The sequence below is a fragment of the Dasypus novemcinctus genome, chromosome 15, assembly GCF_030445035.2.
Source record: "Dasypus novemcinctus isolate mDasNov1 chromosome 15, mDasNov1.1.hap2, whole genome shotgun sequence".
NCBI lineage: Eukaryota > Metazoa > Chordata > Mammalia > Cingulata > Dasypodidae > Dasypus > Dasypus novemcinctus.
This window is the reverse complement of record NC_080687.1, coordinates 19,718,859-19,742,860: the sequence shown is the minus strand read 5'-3', so window position 1 is coordinate 19,742,860 and position 24,002 is coordinate 19,718,859. Positions and strand designations below refer to the sequence as shown.

The window sequence follows — 24,002 nt, the reverse complement described above, 5'->3', positions numbered from 1 at the left end:
ACCCCAAATGTTCATCAAAAGAAGAACAGAAACAGAATGTGGTACATATGCACAACGGAATATTATTTGGCCATAAAAAAGGAATGGAATTCACATGCATGCAGCAGCATGGCTGAACCCTGAAGACACTGTGTTGAGTGAAATAAGCCAGACACCAAAGGACAAATATTGTATGATCTCACGTATATGAAATAAACAAAATCGGCAAATTCATAAAGCTGGAAACTAGAATACAGGTAGCCAGGGCCTGGATGGGGGGGAAATGGAGAGTTAATATTTAATTGGTACAGAGTTTCTATTTGGGGTGATGGTAAAGTTTTGACAATGGATGATGGTGGTGGAGGTAAGGCTTTGTGAATGTAGCATCACTGAATTGTATGTTTGAAAGTAGATAAAATTGGAAATTTTAGGTTGTATACAAACTACCAGAAAAAAAAAAAAAAACACATAGAAGAGGGAAGCAGATATAGCTTAGTGGTTGAGCTCTTGCTGCCCATACAAGGTCCTGGGTGCAATCTCCTGTACCTCCTAAAAAAAAACAAAACAAAACAAAAACAACAAACACAAAACTACATAGAAGTGTAAAAAGAGTGAACCTAATGAAAATCACAGACTATAGTGATAGGTATAATTTTAATAACATTCTTTCAATTGTAACATAGGTGCCACACTAATGCAAATGTTAGTAATAGGGAAAACTGTGTGAGAAAGGTCTGCATGGGAACCCTGTACTTTCTGCATGATTTTTCTGTAAACCCACAACTGCTCTAATAAGAAAAAATAGTATGTCTACAATAGTAATAACAGATGAGTACTTCGCTCAGTTTTGAGCAGGAACACCACCTATGTGTTCGCAAATGTACGTAAGAGTAAAATGTATATAATAAGCTATTAGAAATGAGCTAGGATTCCTTGAGTATTTACACAGTGCCTGGATAGCCTCAGAATGGGAGAGCTTTGGGGGTGGTACAGAAATGGAAAGTATAGTCTCCCAAGCTCAAGGGAAACAGGCTTTTCACAAAGGAAACATGTTAGGTGAGGAAGAGAAAAGATGGCGACTCCCTAATGATGCCCACTGCTCCTGCAGCTCCTGCAGCTCCAGAAAATCTTGGGTTTCTCCTAGTCCTTCAGCTTTTCCATTCAGGCTGAGTGCAAGGCTAAGTAAGTGTGCAGCTGCTTCAGCAAGTCACCCCGTCTGTCCTCAAATTGGAAGTGTTGAGGCACAGTGTGTGCTCGTGGGTTCTTCCCTTCTTTTCTCCACAACTACTGGCCCTATGGACCAATCACCACGTGCAGCCCACAGCCTTCCATGTTATTCCTCCCCGAGTTTTGTCAGTTCTCACCCTTGTAATAAATCCGATCCCTTATTCCACGTCACTTACAGAGGTTCTGCTTATCTCATACACTCACTACTGGACAAGAAGTACCACGTCAGCCGGGGCTGTGTCTACTTTGTTCATCTCTGTATACCCAGCATCCAGCACTGGGCCAGGCATGATGTGGGATGTCCAATGATGTCTGAACAAATGCAGGGCAGAGGGGAATGTCTGAATGTGCATCTTTGTCTTCCAAAGCCAAAACACGTGCTCTTCATGCATCTTTTCTCAGCTTCCCTCCATCAGTTTGATTGGGTCAGAATTCATTCAGAACGACAGTTCCTAACACAGGCATACTCCCCAACCACAGCCCAAGATTACAGAGCACATGACCATTACTTTAAAAATACATTTTATCTATACCATAACTTGTAGTAACAGATGAGTCCTTAAAAGAGGCTGACTCCCTCTCAGAGACATTCTGTTACACTCTGCAATTACAAAATAGTAACAACTGGCATTAGAACTGCTTCTCTAATTAAGTGACTGATTTCAGACATGTACATTGTTTAATTCTAGGGACGTATTTGTCCCTGTGGGGACTTCCTTTAAAAATTATACTAAGTAGTAATATTTTGATGATGTTCTTTCATAATCTGTAACAAATATTCCACAACAATGCAAGGTGTTTGTGGAGGGGTGATATATGAGAATTCTGCACATTATGTGTAACTGCTTTGTTAGCGCCCAACTTCTCTAATAAAAGAATTGTTTAAAACTATAAATAAATATTAATCTAAAAAAACACAAGTATATATTTAAAAGGTCATTGAGCTGTACACTGAAGATTTTGCATTTTATTATATGTAAATTATTTCTCAAAAAGTACTGGCAAAAAATTTTTAAATGAATAATTATGAAAAAATGAAGGTAAATTCTTTACACCCCAGAGTATGTTAAGGGGGCAAGGAGGCAAGAGGGGAGTGTTAAGTCCATCTCTGCACATAAAAATAAGATGAAAAGGCAGAAGACAAGCATCACCCTTGTGCAATTCAATTACTAACATCTTCAAGTCCTCTCACGTACTACCAACCCAGCTATCAGAGGGTAAAGGGCACCACCAAATACTCGCCGCTCCCTCTCTTCCAAGGTTTCCTATCCTGATATGAATGCACAGTAAAAGGCTTTAGGGAAAACTGCACCACTAATGGTATTCCAAGTGCTCTATCTTTCCAGATTCTACAAAGGTAATGAGAAGAAGCTATAATGAAAGGCAGTCCCAACATGTTTCACAGGTAAAAAGCTAAGAGACCTATTAAATTGCTAATTAAACAAACTGATCCTCACACCTCCCCTCCTGAGCTGTACAAGGCATGCAATTGTCTGGCAGAACTCCCAGAATGCACACAGATTACAATTTTCAAAGCATATATTCTATACTCATATATACATACTATTATACTCAAAACAAGATCATGGTTCTTAACAGTTCATACACCATTAAGTTACTGGAACAGAAATAGATTAATAGAAATGTTTTCTAAAAAACAGCCTAGGACTTGAACCTGGCTTAGGCAAGGTTATTATATTTCTCTAAGCTCATTTACCTCATCTATTAACATAAAACAGGGATAATCACATTAATTTGCAGGGTTGTTGTGATTAATTTTGCTAATATATTTACAATGCCATCGTTATTGTATAGAATAGAATGGCAGTGAGTGAATGAAGTATTCTGAACCCACCTCCATTGGGTACATTATATTATGAGAGGTGTTTTTGTTTGTTTGTTTTGAGGTACAAGGACCAGGGAATGAATCCAGGACCTCGTTAGTGGAATGCCTACACTCAACCGCCAAGCCACATTGGCTCCTCTGAACTGGCGCCTTTGTTTGTTTGTGTTAGAGGTTTGTAATAATTAACAAGCTGTAGCTCAGTTTCCCCTAATGTGCACTGGGGAAATGCTAACCCCATCTCCCATAAGCCTATGTGCCTAAGGGCATGGCACTTCCCCACAGGTTAAACAAAGAAACCACATAGAGACTGGAGTAAAGGGAAATGGAAACTTTCCCTACCTGCATTTCAGAGGGAGATAAAGTTCCTACAGAACAAAGAAACATCTGCTCCTGCAGCATTCCAAGAAACCATAACTCCCTAACCCACTATCTTCTAGTCACCATCAGGAAAAATTTTCACCTCTAGGGCTTCCTATCAACCCCTGCACCTTACTTGGACCCCCAACTCCCTCCCACCAACAATCCTTTTCCTACCTGGTAAAGTTCTGTATAAATTCAAATCCCCCACTTCTAGGAGTGGGCTGAAGTCTCTCTGCAGAACCCTACCATGGGGAGCTGAAGTCTGTTCTTCAGACTCCATTGGGAGAGCTTCTCAATAAATACATTTTCTGCCTATAGTCAATCAGTCTCCACGTCCCAGCAAGTGCCACTTTTCTCCAACAGTTTGCTTGTTGTTTGTCATTTTTGTTTGTTTTTTTTAGAAAGTACCAGGAACCAAACCTGGGACCTCCCATGTGGGAGGTGGTCATTCAATTGCTTGAGCACATCTGCGCCCCATGAAAGTTTTTTATTCTTAACCATTCTATTGCCAAATTTGGATTTATAAAGTTTACTTTAATGCAAAGATACTATACTATATGGAAGTAAAATGAAATTGTGACAACATAAAAAGAACCTTGAGAAGTCATCAAGGTGTCCATTTATGAAAGCAGAAAAATTTCAGTGCTTCTTCACAAAGAGCTTGTTCATAAATCAAGCCTTGATCAAACCTTTGCTAACTCTAAAATGCAGATACCACTTTGAAAAAAATGATCTTAAAGATTCACTTCATGCCAGGCAAGATGCTCTTCCAAGCACAAAAGGCCCTTTGACCAATACTTTCTGCTTTTCTTTTTCTTCCCAAGTACACTAAGTAAGTGAACTGAGGGTCTAAAGGAATAACCTGGATTGTTCATAAATACCACATCCTGGGCCCAATTCATCCCATTGTTCTAATTGGATGGATGTAAAGACAGACAGACAGCCAAAAGCAATGCCAACTGAGAAAATGTTCTCAAAACTAAGAAGTGTCTAAACTTTACAAGTAGCTAAGAGCTCTGCTTAAATACTGAGAACACCGGACAACTACCTGAGAGCCCACTAAATTAGAATAACTATCTTAAATTCAGTAGTCTATACTCAATAAAGCTTTATCTGCTAGAATTTAATTAGGAGACCCTGAATGGAGAAACAGATATCACTTCTTTTCCTAATACACTGAGGAGGTTTTTTATGATAAACATTACTTGTAGTAAGAGTTGCTATAAAGAGGCTTGGGCTGTGCTGGGCACTGTGCAAAGTGCTTTCCACGCATTCATCTCATTTAAGAAGTTCACAGCGTATAATGTAAGTGCTGAGGCTTATACAAGGTTAGGAACCTGCTGAGGTTACAAACCTACGTATTCTGATTCCAAAATGGATGAGCTAACCCCAGGGAGGAACTGCCTCCTTGGCAAAAAGCATAGGCTTTTTGTAGAAGGGTAAAGCTGTGTAAACATGACATCCACGTGGGGGAGATCCTACAGGAAAAGTTAAGTAACAGAGATACATAAAAGACCCCCTGTGCCAATACCTGTTTGGAGGAATACTCCTTCCTACCTCCACTCCTCAGGGACACCACCTGCGCATATCTGTGGCTGTGAGCTGCAGCTCCTACAGGTCCACATCTTGGCCACATCCTTCTAGCTTGAGCTGAGGTATTTCTGGGATAAGGAATTATCAGCCTGTTTCCCTGTATTTCACTTGTAATCAGGTCAAACCAGTTTTTCAGGACACATATCAATTGATTACTGTGTTGGTTCCATACGGGATGCAATATCCCAAGGTGGGGCTCTTCTCCCCCACCCCCATTCTCAAAGTCTGAGACAGCTTCCATAGTCACAACTGAAGACAGCGCACGGTTCTTATTCTTTTTTAAGAATGCAAAGGAATCATTTTCTACCCAAGGAAATGGCCGTAACTAGGCTAATCTTCCTACCAGCTTTCACATGATGCCTTTATTTGAACAGTGACTAAATGTGACTACCATCCTCAGTTCTAGAAGACGACACTTGGTATCACAGGAGTTCTGCGCTGAGATTGGGAAGTCTGCATATGGATGTAAAAATGCTGTTGAGATCTTGTTTTTGGACTTGTAGCCTCTAAAACCACGAGACGATAAATTTCATGGTTTAAGTCAACCTGTTGCATGGTATTTGTCATAGCTGCTCTGGAAAACTAAGACAAGATTATATCTGTATATTACTTTGTATAGTTTTTAAAAGCAGCAATTAAAAGCAGAATTGTGCCATCCAAATGACCTAGTCTGGGTAACCAGAATTTAGAAAACATAACATATTTGCCTATTTTCTCTGCTATGTGGAGAGCGCCGTAATGACAAGAATAATCCTTCTGCACTCCACCCCCTCCCACCCGCCACAGTAACAGTTTTTTTGGTCTTTTGTTTTTGAATCAAAAACTATTTGTACTGCAGTTTGGTCTAACTGAATCAAATATCATAGGAAATGATCTTTTCTGGACTTAAAAATAAATCTAATCTATGCAATTACACTATCACTTTAAGGAAAATCTGGACCCTTGCTTTTTTTTTTTTTAATTGTCAATTATCGCTTTCTAATACCCTACATTATTTACCAATTTATCATGGGATTTCTGTTGTTCATTATTGGCCCTCTTGCTATAATGTAAACTACACAAAGGGATTTTTATGTTTTATTCATTGATGTTTCCCAAACACCAAGAGCAGTGCTGGCACATAGCAGGCTTTCAACAAGTATTTGCTGGAAAGAACTCATTTGATCATGGATACAAACATTCATCATAATTTAGTCTCTGGTTATAACTGAAGCAAGAATAGTGAAACTGTTACAAAGCCCTATAAATATTTCATTTGGAAAGTCTCAACACCATTTTCCTTTTAATGCTCCATTCCATTTTTGTCAGGGCCCTCACTGCATTCAGATGAGACAGCATAGTTTCCTAGCCCTTAGCCCCCACTCTAGGATCTCCCTACTCAATCTCTCTGCTCACTGATACCAAATTAATCTTTACAAAATGCTCTTTTCATTGGGTCACTGGCCTGGAAATCACTGGTCTTCCCTTATCCTTGAGGACTTTTCAACCTGACTTTCCTTTCCCTCTCACTCCCAATTTCCACTGTCAATCTGGATCTCGGTCTTTCTTCATAATGCCATGCCAGTTTCATCTCTTCATTGCATAGGTTTTAGAGTCACATAGCTGTGGGTTTGAATCCAGGCTCTGCTATACACAGCCACGTCATCAGGTCAATCACTTAAATTCCCTAGATCTTAAGTTTCCTCATCTGTTAAACGGACTCAGTAAGTGCATCTACATGGTATAGTTGTTCTCAGAATTAAATGAGAATGTATGAGCAATGTAGTATAAAACCTTCAACACAGTAAGTGCTCAATTTCAGTAGCTATAGCTACACACACCTCTCATCTTTTTAACTATACTCTAAGTTCCTGGAAATGGGAGACAGTTCTCTGAGAAGGTCCTGGTAGTTCTTATGGGGCCATCACTGGGCTCAGCACTACTGTCCGTAGCTCTGACTCAGGGAGGCAGTACATGGAGGGAGACAGAGGGACATCTTAGAAGCAGGCACAGAAAATACAACTGACCCAGGGCTCATAGTCTGACTTTGGGAGACCATAACATACTCATCCACCAATTAGCAAGGACTTCCCCATCTCTCTCTGCTCACTTCCCAGGCTGCATTTTGCCCTCTGCAACTATTTTTGTCAGTAAGGTTAAGTATGAGGTTCATTTTAACCAATACCACAATTATGATTGGGGAAGGGGAGAAAACAGCATTTGCTTACAAGTTCTTTCCCACCCAAGGACAGATAGGATCTTTCACTACACTTCATAGTCTACATTGTGCTTTGCTATAATTGGTGCTTAATGTATTTATTAATATTATAGAGAAGTAGAAATACATGAAAAGAGTGCCTTTCACCCTAAACAGTAATAATTGTTGACAATTGTTGTGCTCTTACCAGTATTCACAAACTCAACAACAAATATCTACATAAAACCAAGTTGATTTCTCATAGATTTCGTAAAACATTTCTTAATCAGAATTGCAATATGCCTCTACAAGTCTCAATACAAAAGGGCACAGACTGAGTAACAGATGAGCCAAGCAGATGGTCTCAGCCAAATTCGAGCTCCAAGACTGAGAGGGAAGAAAACTCTACTAGGTCCAGAAATGCCAGCTGCTCTAGCTGGAGCCAACCTACTTAAATATTTTCTTCTCTTTAACTTAACTGAAAAAGATTTTTAACCTCAGCTCCCAAACAGTTCAATTATGTTTTAATTAAATCTTGGCTTGTCAGTTAAAATATTTTGATAACACCAGCTAAGACATACAATAGGAATTTTCGACATACCAGGTAATATTCTTCCAATGAGAGCATCTAGTAGCCAAAAGGACTCTTCTTCACTCTTTGTTATAAGAATCAGATATCCTGCTATAAAATTCATTCCCTGAAATTAGAAGAATGAAAAACAAAAACCTACATTGCATCTCAAACCACCAGATTCTGTAACTACTAAGCTTCCATTTCTCTTGCTCATCCCTTAAACTTGCACAATTCTAGAGTGATTTTTTTTTTATAACTTTAGATACTAAGGTGCTACCATTTAGGTATAGAGTTAATCAAGTTCACATGAAAACAAATAAAAAGGATATATTTAAATGAAACTCTTCTGAATACTGCCTTTAAAAACTAAAAATCAAAGACAGCTCATCAACTAATAGTAGCCTTGTGATAAAATAACTTAGAACTGTTTCCTTAAAAAAAAGTTTATCTCATATATACCAATAGCACAAAACTATTTATCGGAGGTTAACCTACACCAATGACCGTATTTTATATAAACAATAAGGAACATTGTGGCAGTCTGAGATTATTTTATGAATCCCAAAAAGAGAAAGATTATGTTTGTAAACTATTCATCTGGGTGATACCCTTTGATTGCATTAACTTCAGCTGAGGGGCCTTTGATTAGATTACCTCTTAAGATTAGGGTTTTTGCTCCAACTATGTCAGTAAGGCATGACTCCCTGCCCCTTGCTGGGTCTGACATAAATGGACTCACAGGGAGAGACAATAGGAAGAGAGAGAGCTCTGTCATTTTTTAATCTGCCATATGACAGAATGGAGAATGCTCGAAAAGCTGAAGCGGGGGGGGGGGGGAAAGAGGAGTCATTTGCCTGATCGCTTATAGCTGAGATCAGAGGTGAACAGAGCAGACAAGACCTATTCAGGTGGCCAGGAAAGAAACAAGCCCTGTGCCAGGAGACAGAGGACTACAGGATCATTTAAGCATGAAGCCTCAAGAGGCTGGGCCCAGGGAGCCCAAGAAGAAATGGGTAAGCCTGAAGGGGAAGGCAGAGAACAGTCAGAAATGGGTGGTCATCTTGCTTCAACAAGTGGCAACTGACTTTGGTGAGAAATCACCTCTTATGGTACCTTTAGGTGGACTTTTTACAGCCTTGGAACTGAAAGCTTTTACCCCCCTCCCCCCCAAGTAAACTCCCTCATAAAAGCCAACAGATTTCTGGCACTTTGCATTGGTATCTCTTTGGCAGACTAATACAAACATGATCTGACATAGGGAAATATTGAGAGAGAATTTTATAACGGAAACTCTTTTGAAAAACTCACAGCACACACTTGCCAAAGGGCAGATGCTGCCAGGAGACATTACTGTATGAAACTCTGAATTGAAGAAGCAGCTAAGCTTTGTGAAAAAGCACAGAGAGGAGTTATCTCTGGGTGACTGGATTTTAAGTGACTTTGATTTTCTTTTTCTGCTTGTATTTTTAAAAGCAAATATATTTCTCTTGTAATAAGGAAAAAAAATCAGCTTTTATAAACCAACAAGATAAATTAACATGATGCAAAATTTAGAAGGATAAGCTGCAGAAAACAAATATTCCTACACATTGCTAGTAGTATTATAAATTATTTTAATCTGGAAATTGATGTGGTAATATATAGTAAGAGTAAAAACACATGTGCATACACACACATATACACACACACAGTCACTCATATCTTTTTACCTTGTAAGTTTGCTTAAAAAATACAGACACCAAGAATGTGACTAAATAAAGCAAAAGTAACCTATACAGAGGTAATCATATTATTGCCACTGGTGAAGGCAAGAAGCACGTGACGTCTCTATGATTGAGAATGGAACCAATGAGTAAATGATGTCAACTAAGGCTGGTAAAAGAAATTACATCTATGTCACCAATGGCAAGTGTGTCAACTGTGTTGATGCATGGAAATGCTATACAATAATCTTGAAGGTAAAAAGCAGAACACAAAACAGTATGCACTCTGTGACTCTATACATATATGAGCAAAAGCCAGTAGAGTTTTGAAACCAGGCTAACATTTAAAATTGTATAGGTTTCATTAAATAAAGTTATTTTAAAAACCCAAAAGAACAGGCACTGGAATAATCTCAAGATAGTTCTATGCCTCCTCCAACTTCCTAAAATCTACTTCCTTATACTGGACAATAAATTAATAGCAGTAAATAAAAGCTGAGGATGGCAGGAATTCTGTCTGAGAAGAAGAGACACTTCCTGGCTTCATCTTTAAGCCTACACCACCTGCGTGGACCAGAGCACTGTAAAATTATACCTTATGAATTATTTAGATACGGTGATGAGTAGTAGCTATTACATCTCTTTGCTGCTGGTCTTTTCAAAGGTTTGCTTTATTCCTTGCCCATATTTTCCCTCCTTTCATCTCTGGAGCCCCCTTCCTTTGCTTGTGCCAAAAAGCAATGGCAAGTACTATAAAGCAGGAGCTCAAGTTGCTAAAGCAACCCAAATTTTGCATAAAAGTTTATTAAAATTTTTATTTATGAGAGTGTTTCCACAACTTCTCTAATAAAGAAAAAAAATCTAACAAAATAAAAACAAAAACGTTTTATTTAACAAACCAAGCGCTTTTGGCTCCCTGGCCTTGATAATTATCTGGAGCAATCATCCAAGTATGAATGCTAGATTAAAACTATCCATCATGGCAGCGGACTTGGCCCAGTGGTTAGGGCGTCCGTCTACCACATGGGAGGTCCACGGTTCAAACCCCGGGCCTCCTTGACCTGTGTGGAGCTGGCCATGCACAGTGCTGATGCGTGCAAGGAGTGCCCTGCCACTCAGGGGTGTCCCCGTGTAGGGGAGCCCCACGCGCAAGGAGTGCGCCCTGTAAGGAGAGCCGCCCAGCGTGAAAGAAAGTGCATCCTGCCCAGGAGTGGCGCCGCACACACGGAGAACTGACACAACAAGATGATGCAACAAAAAAAGAAACACAAATTCCCAAGCCACTGACAACAACAGAAGTGGACAAAGAAGACACAGCAAATAGACACAGAGAAGGGGAGAGAAATAAATATCTTTAAAAACAAAACAAAACAAAAAAACTATCCATCATATGGATTTCATCCACTGTCCTCTCTGAGGAAGCCCTTAAACAAGTTGGCAGCCTCTGAGAGGATGTGAAACATGTCGACTCAAAAGCAGGAAAAGCTGCTTTCCAATTCCCCTGACAGCCATGTGCTTGATGCTCGCAACCATGGTGACAGGATATCATCTGGTGCTTTCGTTCGGGATAAAAGGCAGTGAGAGCTCTCTTAAAAACATCCACAGAGGCAAGCCCGCCCACAGCCCAGAATACTGCACGGAGCCCTCAAAACCTGGTAAGCCCCCTGCAAAACTCAGCTTCCACAGTCTGTTCCACCTCTGCTCTCTAGGCACAAAGACACTGCAACAGCACCACGGGGCAGAAAAAGCCAGGCTATAAAAGGCACATGCACCTACAAAGAGAAATAAGTGACTTTTGACTGTCCCTAAGTATAAAGGCTCCTCTTGGCTCTATTACATATAAAAGTATCCCTGTGATATATTCCCAAACGAAGACCACTTCATAAACAAACGAGAAAAGATTTTTCCCGACATCACATGCCGGTCTATCCAGCAAATCTAAAACAAGAGTGACTGAAAACAGTAGGCAGTAAAGTACAGTGTTCCCTTATCTTTAAAGTTAAGTGGGTTTTTTTTTTTAAGATTTATTTTATTTTCCCCTTTCCCCTCCCCCTGCCCTGCTGTGTTTGTTGTCTATATCCTTCACTGTGTAATCTTCTGTATCTATTTCTTTTTTTGGTCTTCATTTCTCATTTTATCAGCTCTAGGATTCACTGGGATTCGATCCTGGGGACCTCTGGTGTGGAGAGAGGTTCCCTGTTAGCTGCACCACCTCAGTTCCTGGTTTTTCCCTTATCTTTAATTCGGACTTCCAGAACGTAACCTCATAGGCGCACACCCACCCTACAACACACACGAAGTCACCCGCACACAATTTGCACTTGGGTAATTTAGAGTCTGATTACCTTTGTATTGTGTTCACTTACTTGTTTCCCAACTCTCCACCTCTACCCTCACCTAACTATCATATGACGCTAAAAAGAAGTCATTCAGTAGGGGTTTTACTACTTTTCTAACTGGGAAATATTTAAAGTCTTTTCTAAGTCCGTATGGATTGGATTGATAAAGTACACTCAACTCATAACTAGAGAATCTCACTGTTGTAAATGGATGGGTGTCCAGTAGCCATGTGACTCCTACAAGCTCACCTGAGACGGCCCCCAACTTGCTTACCTGGCAATACCCCACACCTTGGTTATGATGCCCATATGCCAGCAGTACATTGTACAGGGTCATTTGTAAACAGGGATCCGCAGTTTTCCGGAATTTTATATTGTCTGGAAAGGTCCTGTTCATATCTGTTGGGAGATTCATGAAAAAGAATTGTTCAAGTGATAGAAACAGCAGACTGATCTGCAAGGTCTTTAAATTCATTCCTGTGTATCCCCCCTTAAGAGTGTTGGGATTCTAGTTACGATCTAAGGAACAGTTTTTGACCCTGGTTTTACACTTAAGTCACCCGGTGGGCTTAAAAAAAAAAAAGCCTGTCTGAGCCCCACACCCAGGAGCTCTGGTTTAATTGGCTTAGGCTGAACTGGAACAGTTCCAAAGCTACGCAGGTGCTATGTAAGGCTGAGAACCACGGCTCTCCATCAAGAACTCTGCCTGCTTGGGAAAGGACCATAAAACATACCCCATGGCCTGCCCTCCCCGCACCAGCAGCCTCGAGGCAGCCAAGGAGATGCTCACTCCTGGCATTCCCCTGCCCTGCTCTGGGCTGAAGCACGAGGGGATAGAGGTTGGATTCCCAACAGTTCTTTTTCTCAGCGTCAGGGATGGCAGAGTGGATTTCTCAGAGCCGGGGACCTCGGGGCTGCAGGGGTCGTCCTCCGCCAGCTGGCGAGGGAGGCGCTGGGCGCACAGCCTCAGCTGTCTTCACGGCCCGTCCCGCTAGGGACCCTCACGGCCGCCCATCTCCGCCCACCACCACGGCCCACACTCGCCTCTGTTCTCAAGCTTCGCCCTCTGCACTCCAGCACGATGGATAAAATTGAAAACATGCTACACAAAATTTTAGAAAAGTTTTCCCAACTCTGAAGGTTAAAAAAAAATAAAGAGGTGGAAACTACCGAGGTTCCTCCCTCTCAGAGATAAACAGACAAAACTGAACATGAAGAACTAAGTAAACTCAGCATTGCCGGCTTTTGTATGCAGGAGAGTTTCTCTGCCCTCGCCTTTTCCTGCTTATCACGATGCCCCACTTCCTCAGTCCTTTGTCAGTGGTCAGTCCCGAGCCTATCGCCAGCATCTTATTACGTGGTTTTGTTCTGGCCAATCTGCCCCAGCCCAGGGCCCAGGGGAGGGGAACACACATGCACCAAGACTAAACTATGCCCTCGCACTGACCTGCTAGCATGACTTTTTTTTTTTTTTTTTAAGAGAAGCTGTGGGCTTACAGACCAGTCATGCACAAAACACAGGATGCCCATATACCATCCTATTAGTAACACTTTCCATCTGTATGGTACATTTGTTACAACTGATGAAAGCACATTTTATAATTGTCATATTAACTATACCATGGTTTAACTTTTATTATGATTTTTAAATATATTTTCTTATATCGTGAATTTTTTAAATTGACTTTTATATATTAATCCTGTAGACAGGTAGACTAGAGAGGACATGTTAAATAATTACATTTTTTTCTGATTCTAGTGACTGGGTAAAATTAGATTAGTGGCATGTTTGTTGTTGAACTATGTATGATTATCCCAAAATGAATTGGGATACTTTTTGATATGAATTGGGTGTATGTATGTGTGTAAATATATATATATATATATGTATATATCAATACCTCTATCTCTGTATCCAAGGTGGATAGAATACATTATTCTTCTATCATTAACTTTCTCTGCAATGCTATAAGATGAGCATGCATATTATCTCCAATCTATGCCTAAGGAAATCCAACCTCTATTTTAGCACTGATAAAAATGTTCTAAAATGCTGCAACAGTATTCTGTTCCCCACCTCTGCCCCCCAGGCCTTCTCTTTGCATATAAAAAAATTGTATCTGAGAAGAACATTATGCTTAATGCTTGGCACACATTATTTTTATTGTGCCTTATACAAAAGAGAACCTTTTTCTGGAATTCAAAACATTTCCAAAAAAATGGAATCGGTCAAGGCGAGAGGAGAGGACTTTGACTATTTCAAACTAGTGATCAACTCTGGTCATTACTATGTAACATTTCATACTATGAAAAATATTTCCATATATTTTGGACTTTTTTTATAGGAGATGAAACTGCCCCTTTTTCCCATTGCAGAGGCAGACATGAACAGGAATTTTCAGTCTATGTTTCTATGTCATTGTGGTAGATTGAGTTACGTGCCCCAGAAACCTTAATCCATTCCCATGGGTGTGAACCCATGTCAGCAGGACCTCTCGAAGATGTTATTTTAAGTTAGGTGTCGCCAACTGAATGAGGTGGTTCTTAATCAGGATTACTAAAGACCTTATAAAGACCTGGAAGTCGCAGAAGCAAGAAAGAAGACTTTGCTATGTCATGGAAAAGCCACGTAAACCCAAGAATTGCTGGCAAATCAGCACCCTGGGGGTGCTAACGAATTTGGGAGAAGGCAAGCCTTCTAGCCTCCCAAACCATGAGACAATGAATTCGTATTGTTTAAGCGCACCCACGGAGGGGTATTTGTCACAGCTGCCTGGCAAACTAAGACAGGTGTACATTTGGTTCTGTGGGAATGAAGCATCCAATATACTGTCACTGCAGGATGATTTACCCAAAGATGCTAAACAGAGTTTTTAAAACTCATTTTTCCAGCCAACAGCAATATTCTGTTGTGTTTCCTAAGCTCAGCCTACCTTAACCCTAAATTCTCTTCTACATCTGAAAAAGCTCTACTGACCATGCCAAGCGAGTGATGAGTAGCCAGGCCATGGCCATGTGGCGCCAGCTACTGCTTCTGTTGGGCGACCTTTGGCTGTATCTTGTATTCCGTTGATCAGGATGCAGCAGTTTGGCTCCCACACCCGTGGGCTGTGTCAGCCCTCGGCTCTCGGAGCTTCTGTTGGGAAATCCCTCTCTCCACTGACCCCAGCCCTGTGGGTATGAGACATCAGGAGGGCTGGAGCAGGGCTGCCAGCAAGGAAGAAAGGGTGGCCATTCCTCACGCAGGGGACACAGCCCCTTCTTGATGCCTTCCATATTCAGCACTTTAAAGTAATTGGCTTTTCTAAAATTAGGTATTTTGTATTTAAATTGGTATTTCTCAAAAACTGAAAATCAGAAAGGCAAAAAGATGTATTCCGTAAAAATCTAACTATTAAATTTTTTTTTTTGAGCACTTAGACTTTTAAGAGTAAGTAACCCTATGCCTATGCATTGACTGACCGTATCAAAAGATAAAGAAGGGCCAACATTATCAGCACCTCTAGAAAATTATTATAGTTTGATATCCAAAAAGCTGATTCCAAGAATAGAAAATTGTGGTGTTTGGCTTTATGTTATGTTTGTAGCTATATAAATATAAATCTACATTGATTAATTTTAGGTACAAATCCCTTAAGGCAATTATCCTACATATTACGATTCCTTGCTTGACTGCCTTTTCACTTTCCTGAGATTCTTCACAGAAGAAATCTGGTCTTTTCAATACCATTTTCCCTATTAGCTGCCTAGGCACACAAATATTTGCTGAACAAATTACAAATATTCTTCTTCCCTCATGAACACTTAAGCTTTTATTTTTCTTTGAGGGAAAATATAATTTCAAATTAAAATCAGTTGCTGCATCTTTAACAATGTAAGTTTCTTCATCAACACGATGACTTTTAAAAAAACTGGGTGCAAACACAGATCCTTGCCGTTGCCTGATGGGCTTCCTTCTAGGTACACAGCCGTTTACCAGAGGGACAAATAACAGTTATCACCTGTCCTGATCGCTTCCTCCAAGCTGTCATTTCTGGGTCCCTGGAGAAGTCGGTGGTAGTAGCCAGGATTCTTTTCCATCTGGGCCTGAGCCCCACTCATGCCCATCCAGACGCGGGCCCGGTGCTCTAGAGGAACACCTTTCCGGATGTAGCGCTTCACTGCAACAGAGAGAAGTGGGTGTGTTGGAAGGACAGACAAGTATTAAGCTGGGCAGCCAAAGGGGGCTGAGAGATGGGGAAAACTGGGGAATCTAGGGATGGGATGTTTGAATGGGGCTGAAGAACGAGTGTGACAGAAATGGAGTGAGAGCTGGGGACAGAGGCTGCGGTGGGGCAACCTGTTGATTTGGGTTTTCAGAGCTCAGCTTCCACGGGGTGCTCACGGGAGTGGGTGACTAAGTGGGAAGGATGGAGGGGGACTTCCCAGATCCATTATACAGCAGTCAAGGAATGTGGGGGAGGTGGACAGGGTACAGTGGTAAGACAGGGCCTTGGCGTTACGTACCGCAGGAAAACAGGATCTTAATCCATTCCTTTGGGTGTGAACCCATTGTAAAGAGGACCTTTTGATGACGACACCTGTAGTTAAGATGGGGCCTAACTTTAAGCCGGATTACTGCATTCCTTTATAAACAGAATTGAATTCAGACAGAGAAAGAGAAGCCACAGGGAGCAGCCAGAAGCTGGAAGTCAGGGGAACCCAGAAGAGAAAGAAGACACTTCCACATGCATGGTCCTGCAGTGAAAAAGGCGAGGATGCCCAAGACTGCTTGCCATTCAGAAGAGACTGACCCTGGGAAGGAGCAAGCCTTCTAGGCTCTGAAACCCTGAGCCAATGATTCCTGTTAAGTCCGCCCATCGATGGTTTTTATTCTAGCTGCCAAGAAACAATACTCTCAAGCTTTTCAATTAATCACTGTAAACTGAGATTGACTTCATTTTATAGGGATGTTTTTACTGACAATAAATATGTGAAAAAGTACCTAGTAATTTTCTAACTGCCTTCGAAACATAGGAAAAGAAGCCAAGAAATATGAACCACCAAATTAATCAATATTGAGTAATTTTGCAGGCAGATAGGAAAAGATTATAAAATTAACATTCAAGTTAGTTACATTAAAAAAAGGGGTGCTACATTGTGCATTTAATGACCTTGATTTAATCCACAAAACAGTTAATTTTTAAAAATCTGTTTGCTTTGTTAGCTTAAACAGTTAATTTTCTAAGCAAATACTCAAAGCTTTGTTGTTTTCATTTGATATTATATTATGAAGACCATTATTGTAAAAAAAACAACAACTATACTTTAGGAAAAAAATAGAATCATATGCAACTAGTAAAATTCCACAAGTTGCCATAAAAGAAAATTATCTGAGGCATCAGCTGTATGAATTATAAGAAAAAGTTATAAAAATAACTTTATAAGCTACAGTCAAGGAGAGCATGGCAGAATAAAACCTTATTATTTCAAACTCCAAAGTGATCCAAAATATGTGATCCTCTTCTGTAACTTAAACAAATTAATGGCACCAGGATGTAAGCTCAATAAAGAAAAAAAATTTTTTCCTTCTATTCACTGCTGGGTCTTCCATTCCTGGACTACCATGTGGGAGACAGTAAATGCTCATTAAATATTTGCTGAAAGAATGCATGGGTGACAAGGTGGTCTGGGGGAGGGGAAAAACAAGCCCTAATATCATCCACTGGAGATCAATGAATACTTTTTAAGAAACCCTCGTCTCCTTAGAAGCATATTTGAGGATCATGTCTCTGGCAACATCATCCCACTACACCTGGTCTATTCATACTGCTGTAAGAACATGAAAATCATAAGCTTTGTTTTATTTTTTAAATGTCAGACACTAATAATTGAGCCTGACCTTCCCTCTAAATTAGTATGATTTATTTTGAGGTTTAGCTGTAGATCTCATGGCCCCTTAGAAGGGAATGTGACCAGAAATGCATGAATGAGTTGTTAATCATTCGTGAGGTGGTCAGTCCCAACACAGGCAAGGACTGTCCCTACTTAGAGACAAGGTGACAAAAAGGATGTATAAAAATCAACTGCATTTCAACATACTAGCAATGAATAATTGGATAGCATGCCATGCCCCAAAATAAAATACTCAGGTATAAATCTAACAAAATATCTGCAGGATCTCTATGTTGAACTCTGCAAAAGAAATCTAAGATCTAAATAGAGAGAGAGAGATACTGATCTCATGAATTGGGAGACTCATTATTGTTAAGAAGTCAATTCCTTCCAACTTCATCTATAGCTTCAATACAATCACAAACATGGAGGGGCTGTAGCTTAGTTGGTTAAGTGTCTGCTTCCCATGTACAAGATCCCAGGGTCAACCCCTGGGACCTCCTAAAAAGAAAAAAATCCCAATCAATGTTCCAGGAAAATATTTTGTAGATAATGACAATCTGATTCCAAAAATATATGGAAAGGTAAGGAACTGGAAGAGCCAGAGTAATTTTGAAAACAAAGTTGGAGGAGTCACACTATCTGATTGCAAGGCTTACTATAAACTCACAATAATCACGACAGTGTGGTATCAGGTGAAAGGATAAAATATAATAAGGAATCCAGAAATAGACCCATCCAAACACAAGCAAGGGCTTTTTGACAAAGGGTCAAAAGAAAGTCAATTGAGACCAGAGAGTCTGACAAAAAAACGGCTAAAATATCAAAAAATCTGAGAACTTGAAGTGCTGGCAAGGATGTGGAACAACAGGAACTTTCGTGCATTTGTGGTAGGAATACAAATTGTACAGCCACTCTGGGAAACGATTTGGCAGCTTTTTATACATTAAACATACACTTACCATATGACCAGCAATTCCTCTCCTATGTATTTAGGAGAAATGAAGCTTGAAGTAAAATAAGTTTGGGAAAATGTTAAAGAGGAAGATCCCAGAGAATTAACTTTTAACTGTCTGCCTATTAGTTAAGCAAATCCCCAATGTTTTACTATTTGTCTTTTTTAATGTTTTTGCAATTTAATTTTAATTTAGATGGTGCTTCTATTCTAAGCCATTATGAAGGAGATCTAAAAGAAGCAAAGTGGCTATCATGCTTTCCTCCTGCCTAAGACCCTTAAGGGCATAATGGGAAAAGAAACAGGAATAAAGATAACTAAGTAGAAGAAAGACTACAGCAAATTTGTTGAATTTAAGTCTTTTATACATCTTTCTAAACTACGGAGAAAGAGGAGGCTGTCTTCTTAAGGGCTCCTGCTAGATATTTGCTATAGAAATAGAAAAAGATATGGTCTTTGCATCCCACAAATAGCATAATCAAGCAAACAAGTTATAGCTGTCATCTTAAGACATGCTGTAAGATTTGAGGATAATTGTGTTACTAGAGACATTAAATAGTTAAGTACAGATTTAAAAAGAAAAAAGAGAAAGAAAGAAAATGAAAACACAGTAGTCCCAAAAAAACAAGATAAGGTTGAAGAACAGGATAAAAGTGGGGATTTGAAGATGTGCCTGCTGAAGTTCAGGGACATGGTTCTGAAAACTGAGTTGGCTACTAATCTCCATACTGTGGGTTCATCATTCTGTACCATGTAATCTTTCCCTGGGGATGTCACATCCCTGACTATTGGCCTAGAATGTGTAGCAGGAAAAAAACTGGACTGACATTTGCAAAATAACTCATGCACTTCTGTTTTAAGCCTGATAATCATCTTCCTTAGAGCTTTGCCAGTGCTAATAGGCTCCCCAAATGTCACACCAGGAAACCATACTGAAGCCAGGGCACACTACATCATGGAACCCACCCAACCTCCACATTTCGCTCACCTGATGAATCAGTGTTCTCCATTTCCTGTAAAAATATCAGGTTGCTACACATCTCTAGTTCATCCCGACACTGTGACTGTCAACACTTGCGTTGACAGCCCACCAGGAATCAGATATATTTGTTCCCAAACCTGTTTATGCCAATTATACTTGCTACCATAATTATGCAGTTTAATTAAATATTACTTAAATGGGTTAAATAGTCAAGATAAAAAGAAGAAAGTCATTTCAATAAAAACCAAGTTAAATGTTTTGCAAAGAGTTGATAGAGGCAAGCACAAAACAAAACAAAACAAAACACTGAATTCTGAATTAGGTGTAAGCAAGATAACTGTACAAGACAGAGGAAAAGAATAAAAATCTGGAAGTAGTCTCTGATCAGACTGCTTCCAAAATGCCTTTTATTCTTGCTCTTTTGGGAGAAAACCATGATATTAAAAATGGAGACAATACATTAATAATGTGGTTTAAGCAAGAAAGAAGATACAGAATTCAAATTAGCTGACCTACTCTATATAAGGAAGAATAGTAGGATAAAATCAAAGGATAGAACCAAAGATATCAAAACAAATGTGCATCTGCATTTTATGTAAAAATAAAAGGTGTATATAAGTATCATTTTTTAAACAATCCCCTGCTTTAACTGACCCGTTGGTCAGTAATCTAAAATTAACCACCCACCATAACTGCATTGGATAACAGGGCTTCTCCTGCATTCTGGGCAAACAGCAGGACCACGTGCAGAGTGGGGTGCCGTTCGTATATATGTTTGTACATGAAGATACTATTCCTGGAAGAAGACATAAGAAGAGCCACCAGCAGTTACCTCTACAGAGAAGACACAGGTCTGGGGTGGGAGAGAAACTCAGTTTCATTTTATATCCTTTGGTATAATTAAAATATTTCTACCATGTACATAAATGATATATATACCTTTAATTTTTATATATGTATAATTTTTTAAATTAAAAGAGCAGTTAACTTTTAAAGAATGACTCAAAAGGAGAAGAGCGACGTAGATGCTCAGCTGGCAGCATGACCATACAGAAGTGGCAGCAGGGCTAAATCACCAGCCTAATTCGACTCACACCTGAGGATACTAGCCGCAGGGGTCTGCCCAATGGTAAAGCAAAATAAGACCAATCTTTGAGATCCCTTCCAGCTCAAGGATTTATGAAATGCTCTTACTACCAATGCTTAGTAAAGACAAATAGTGTCTTCATAATGGATGCTACTGTCGGATCAGAAGGTTGGGTGGTAATGACCTTAAGAAGGAGGGGTCTGTGGAAGGGTAAGTCCTACCCAGGAAGCCGAGTGCCACTTGCTCAAGTCCCACGCCTGAGCAGACAGCACGTCCTGCAGATCAACCTGCTCCATCCAGCCTTCTTCCAGGCAACCCCACAAGTAGGTCTCAAGCACCTCCTATGTGCCAGCCACCACTCTGGGTCCTGTTCACTCACCAAGATGCCTTTTTTAAAAGCAGAAACCAAACATGCCCCTGCCTAGCTTTAAACAGCCTTAAATAGTTCGCTTCTCTTGGCCTGAACATGAACGAATACTAACCAAATGGCCCTTTTGCACCTGGCCCAAGTCTAGGGGGCCCTCTGACTTCATCTCCTGCCCCACCTCATGACGTACCCCACACTCTGGTCACACAACTCAGTCCCTCGGCACCTGGACCCCTGCCCCCACCTCTTAACCTTCATTAACAGCCATGCTCATTTGAAGCTACTCAGGTGTACCCTCTTTCAGGAAGTCCCCCTGGTAATCCCCTTTGCCCCACCTTGAGTTCCCATAATTCCATGAGCCCACTTCTACCAAAGTGTGTACCACCCCGCATGACCAATACTGATTTTCTTGTCCGGCACCCCATCTGTAACATGGTAGGCCTACCTTTCATGCATTCATTTAGTAAGTATTTAAGAAATTATCCCAGCCAAGCACTGTTCCAGGTGCTAGGGATTTTGCAATGAATGAAACAAAAATCCCCGCAGGCAGGGATCTTTAATTTTAGTAAAGGAGGCAAATACACAAAATAAATAAGATACATAACATGTTAGCAATGAAGAGAAAAATAGAGGGACAGAGGTTAGGAAATGTGGATCATACAGTGTGGACGGGGAATAGGAAACACCTGGTAGGAAGGGATGTGCGATTTTAGACAGGGATCCAGGGACACCTCACTGAGGAGGCTTTTGAGTGACATGCGCCCTGTGCGTATCAGGGGAAAGAAGAAAGAACACAGTGCAACAGTCCTGAGGCAGAAGCCGACTAGCTGAGCTCAAGGAACAGCGAGAAAGCCACCACACGCAGAATGAGTCAAGGAAAGAGGGAGAGCAGGAATTGGGTCAGGGAGGAGAGGGGTGAGGGTGGCAAATAATTTCAGATCTTGTAGGGCTCTGGCTTGGGGAACAGGAACGTTCTGTCATGTGGAAGGATAAACGGAGGCTTGCCAAATCTAATTTTGAGGAGTAAGAATTTAGTCACTTTTCTTCCCAGCTCCCAGATAAGATTCTCTGGAAAGAATGCTGTACCTCCCATTCGCATCTAATACAAAGGCCCCATCTGAAAGGCGGAAAAGGAACAGAATGTTCCTGTACCTCAACAGTGCAAGTTCTAACTGAAGCCAAAGTTTTAAGAGCCATCCTGAACCCTGAGCAGGACATGCACATTTTCCTTTTCTTCTCTGCTCCCAGGAGGTGCACAATTAAGGGCACTTGCTTATCCTGAGTAAGGGGGTGGGCAGCTCTGGCCTGGCTGAGGCTTTGCAACCTTGTGTTCCTCGGCATAGCCCCCAAAACACACACACCCAAAGTTTGACAGGCAACCTTTCCATTTTAGGAATTTAATTACGGGTGCTTTTCTGTAGCACCTCAATTCACTTGGATTTTCGTCGGGTCAGAATCATTTGTTGACATGCGTGAGCGCATTAAGCTCTGAACTCACCTCTCATACTTCTCTGGAGGCTACTACTTCCCTTTAAAAGTTTAGACCACTTAATTGCTCTTCTAGTAAGTATTACTAGATAGGTGGAAAAAAATTCTTCGTAAGAGGCATAATCAAAGTCGTCAGGCCGTTCAAATCCATATGGATCAACCCTACAATACAAAAAGAAAAGAACCGTAGACCAAGAATACATTTTGCGTCTGCACACGTGTTAGCCGGGGGCGTCTTTCAAGCCACGGCGCACGGCCGAGTATCGTGGCATTAAGACCGTAAGCTTCTCTGCAATCTCACCCACAACTTTTCGGCCAATCATCAGGGTTTTGGTGGAGAGCGGCTGCTGGGGGAAAGGAAAAGGACAAAGAGCCTGCGTGGGAAAAGCCACAAGGCGCAAACTTCAGAGCCGGCTAGTGTTGAACTGTTACCATTTTTACCCGCGGAGCAGCGCCACCGAAAAACCGCTCCTCCCGGCGAGACCAAGCCCGGAGACGGGGAGCCCCGGCCGCTCGTCCCGGGCCGCCAGGAGAGAATGGTTTTGCCCACTGCGGCGCGGTGGCGGCGATTCCCAGCCAAGGGATGACAAACGACGCGCAGAGCAGCGCCGGCGAGGGACGTGGCTGTGTCTACACGCGCGCGCACACCCCGCCGAGGCTGGGCAATGGGTCACCACCTCGCGGGAGAGGGACGTCCCCAGGGCGACCGCGGCCCCCACCCGCCACCTACCTGGGGACCCGGTCCCGCGCCGCCTGCGAAGCCGCGTCTTCCCGGCGCCCCTGCTCCCCCGGCGCAGGGTCCATGGCGCGGGGATCGCGAGGCGGCGGCCGCAGGAAGGCGGCGCGGGGAGCGCGGGGGCGAAGGCGGCGCCCTGGGCGCGGAGCTGGCGGCCCGAGTCCTCAGCGGCCGCGGCGGCGCCTCCCGGAGCCAGGCGGATCCGTGGAGGCCGAGGGGCGAGCGGAGCCAAAGTTCATCTCCCGGGACTCCGGGAGCTCCTCGGCTCTTTCCGGGCCCGGGAGCGGCCGCCAGGAGGCGGTGCGAGGCCGCTGGGCGCCGGGGCCCGGGGGCGATCGCGGCGGGGGCGGCCCCCTCGGCGCCTGGGCGCGGACAGGCCGGCGGGGGCCGGGAGCCGCCGCTGCACCTGCTCGCGGCGAGCCGGAGAGGCACTTCCCCGGGGGCGCTGCCGTGGCGCGCAGCGGAGGCTGCAAAGGGGTCCCCGGCGTCGGTCCCGAGCGGGGCGAGGGGAGGCCGCGGGAGCCGGCGGGGCGGCGAGATCCGGGCGGGGACTTGGCGCGCGCGCGAGCGCCTCGCGGGACCCTGCGGAGCCGGGGGTGCGGGGCAGATGCGGACCCGGGCGGGGGCGACCCGGCGGGCCTCGTCCCCTGCGCAGCCGCCCGAGGGCTGGGCGCGCGCCCTTGGGTCCAGGTGAGGGGGTCTGGGGCCTTGGTTTA

The 24,002-nt window shown here is 42.3% G+C and overlaps 1 protein-coding gene across 1 annotated transcript in view; it reads right to left on the bottom strand.

The window, feature by feature from the left end:
• The window catches only part of GRTP1 (growth hormone regulated TBC protein 1), a 73,452-nt gene extending 49,898 nt beyond the window's left edge, over window positions 1-23,554 (bottom strand). The window contains exons 1-5 of the mRNA XM_004450745.5: window positions 23,281-23,554; window positions 22,561-22,712; window positions 15,799-15,957; window positions 12,072-12,196; window positions 7,783-7,879 (exon numbers count right to left, since the gene is read on the bottom strand). Of these exons, the coding sequence (XP_004450802.1) occupies window positions 7,783-7,879; window positions 12,072-12,196; window positions 15,799-15,957; window positions 22,561-22,712; window positions 23,281-23,354 (607 nt within the window). The 5' untranslated portion in view covers window positions 23,355-23,554. The remainder of the gene's footprint in view (window positions 1-7,782; window positions 7,880-12,071; window positions 12,197-15,798; window positions 15,958-22,560; window positions 22,713-23,280) is intronic.
• Between the last annotated feature and the right edge of the window lie 448 nt (window positions 23,555-24,002).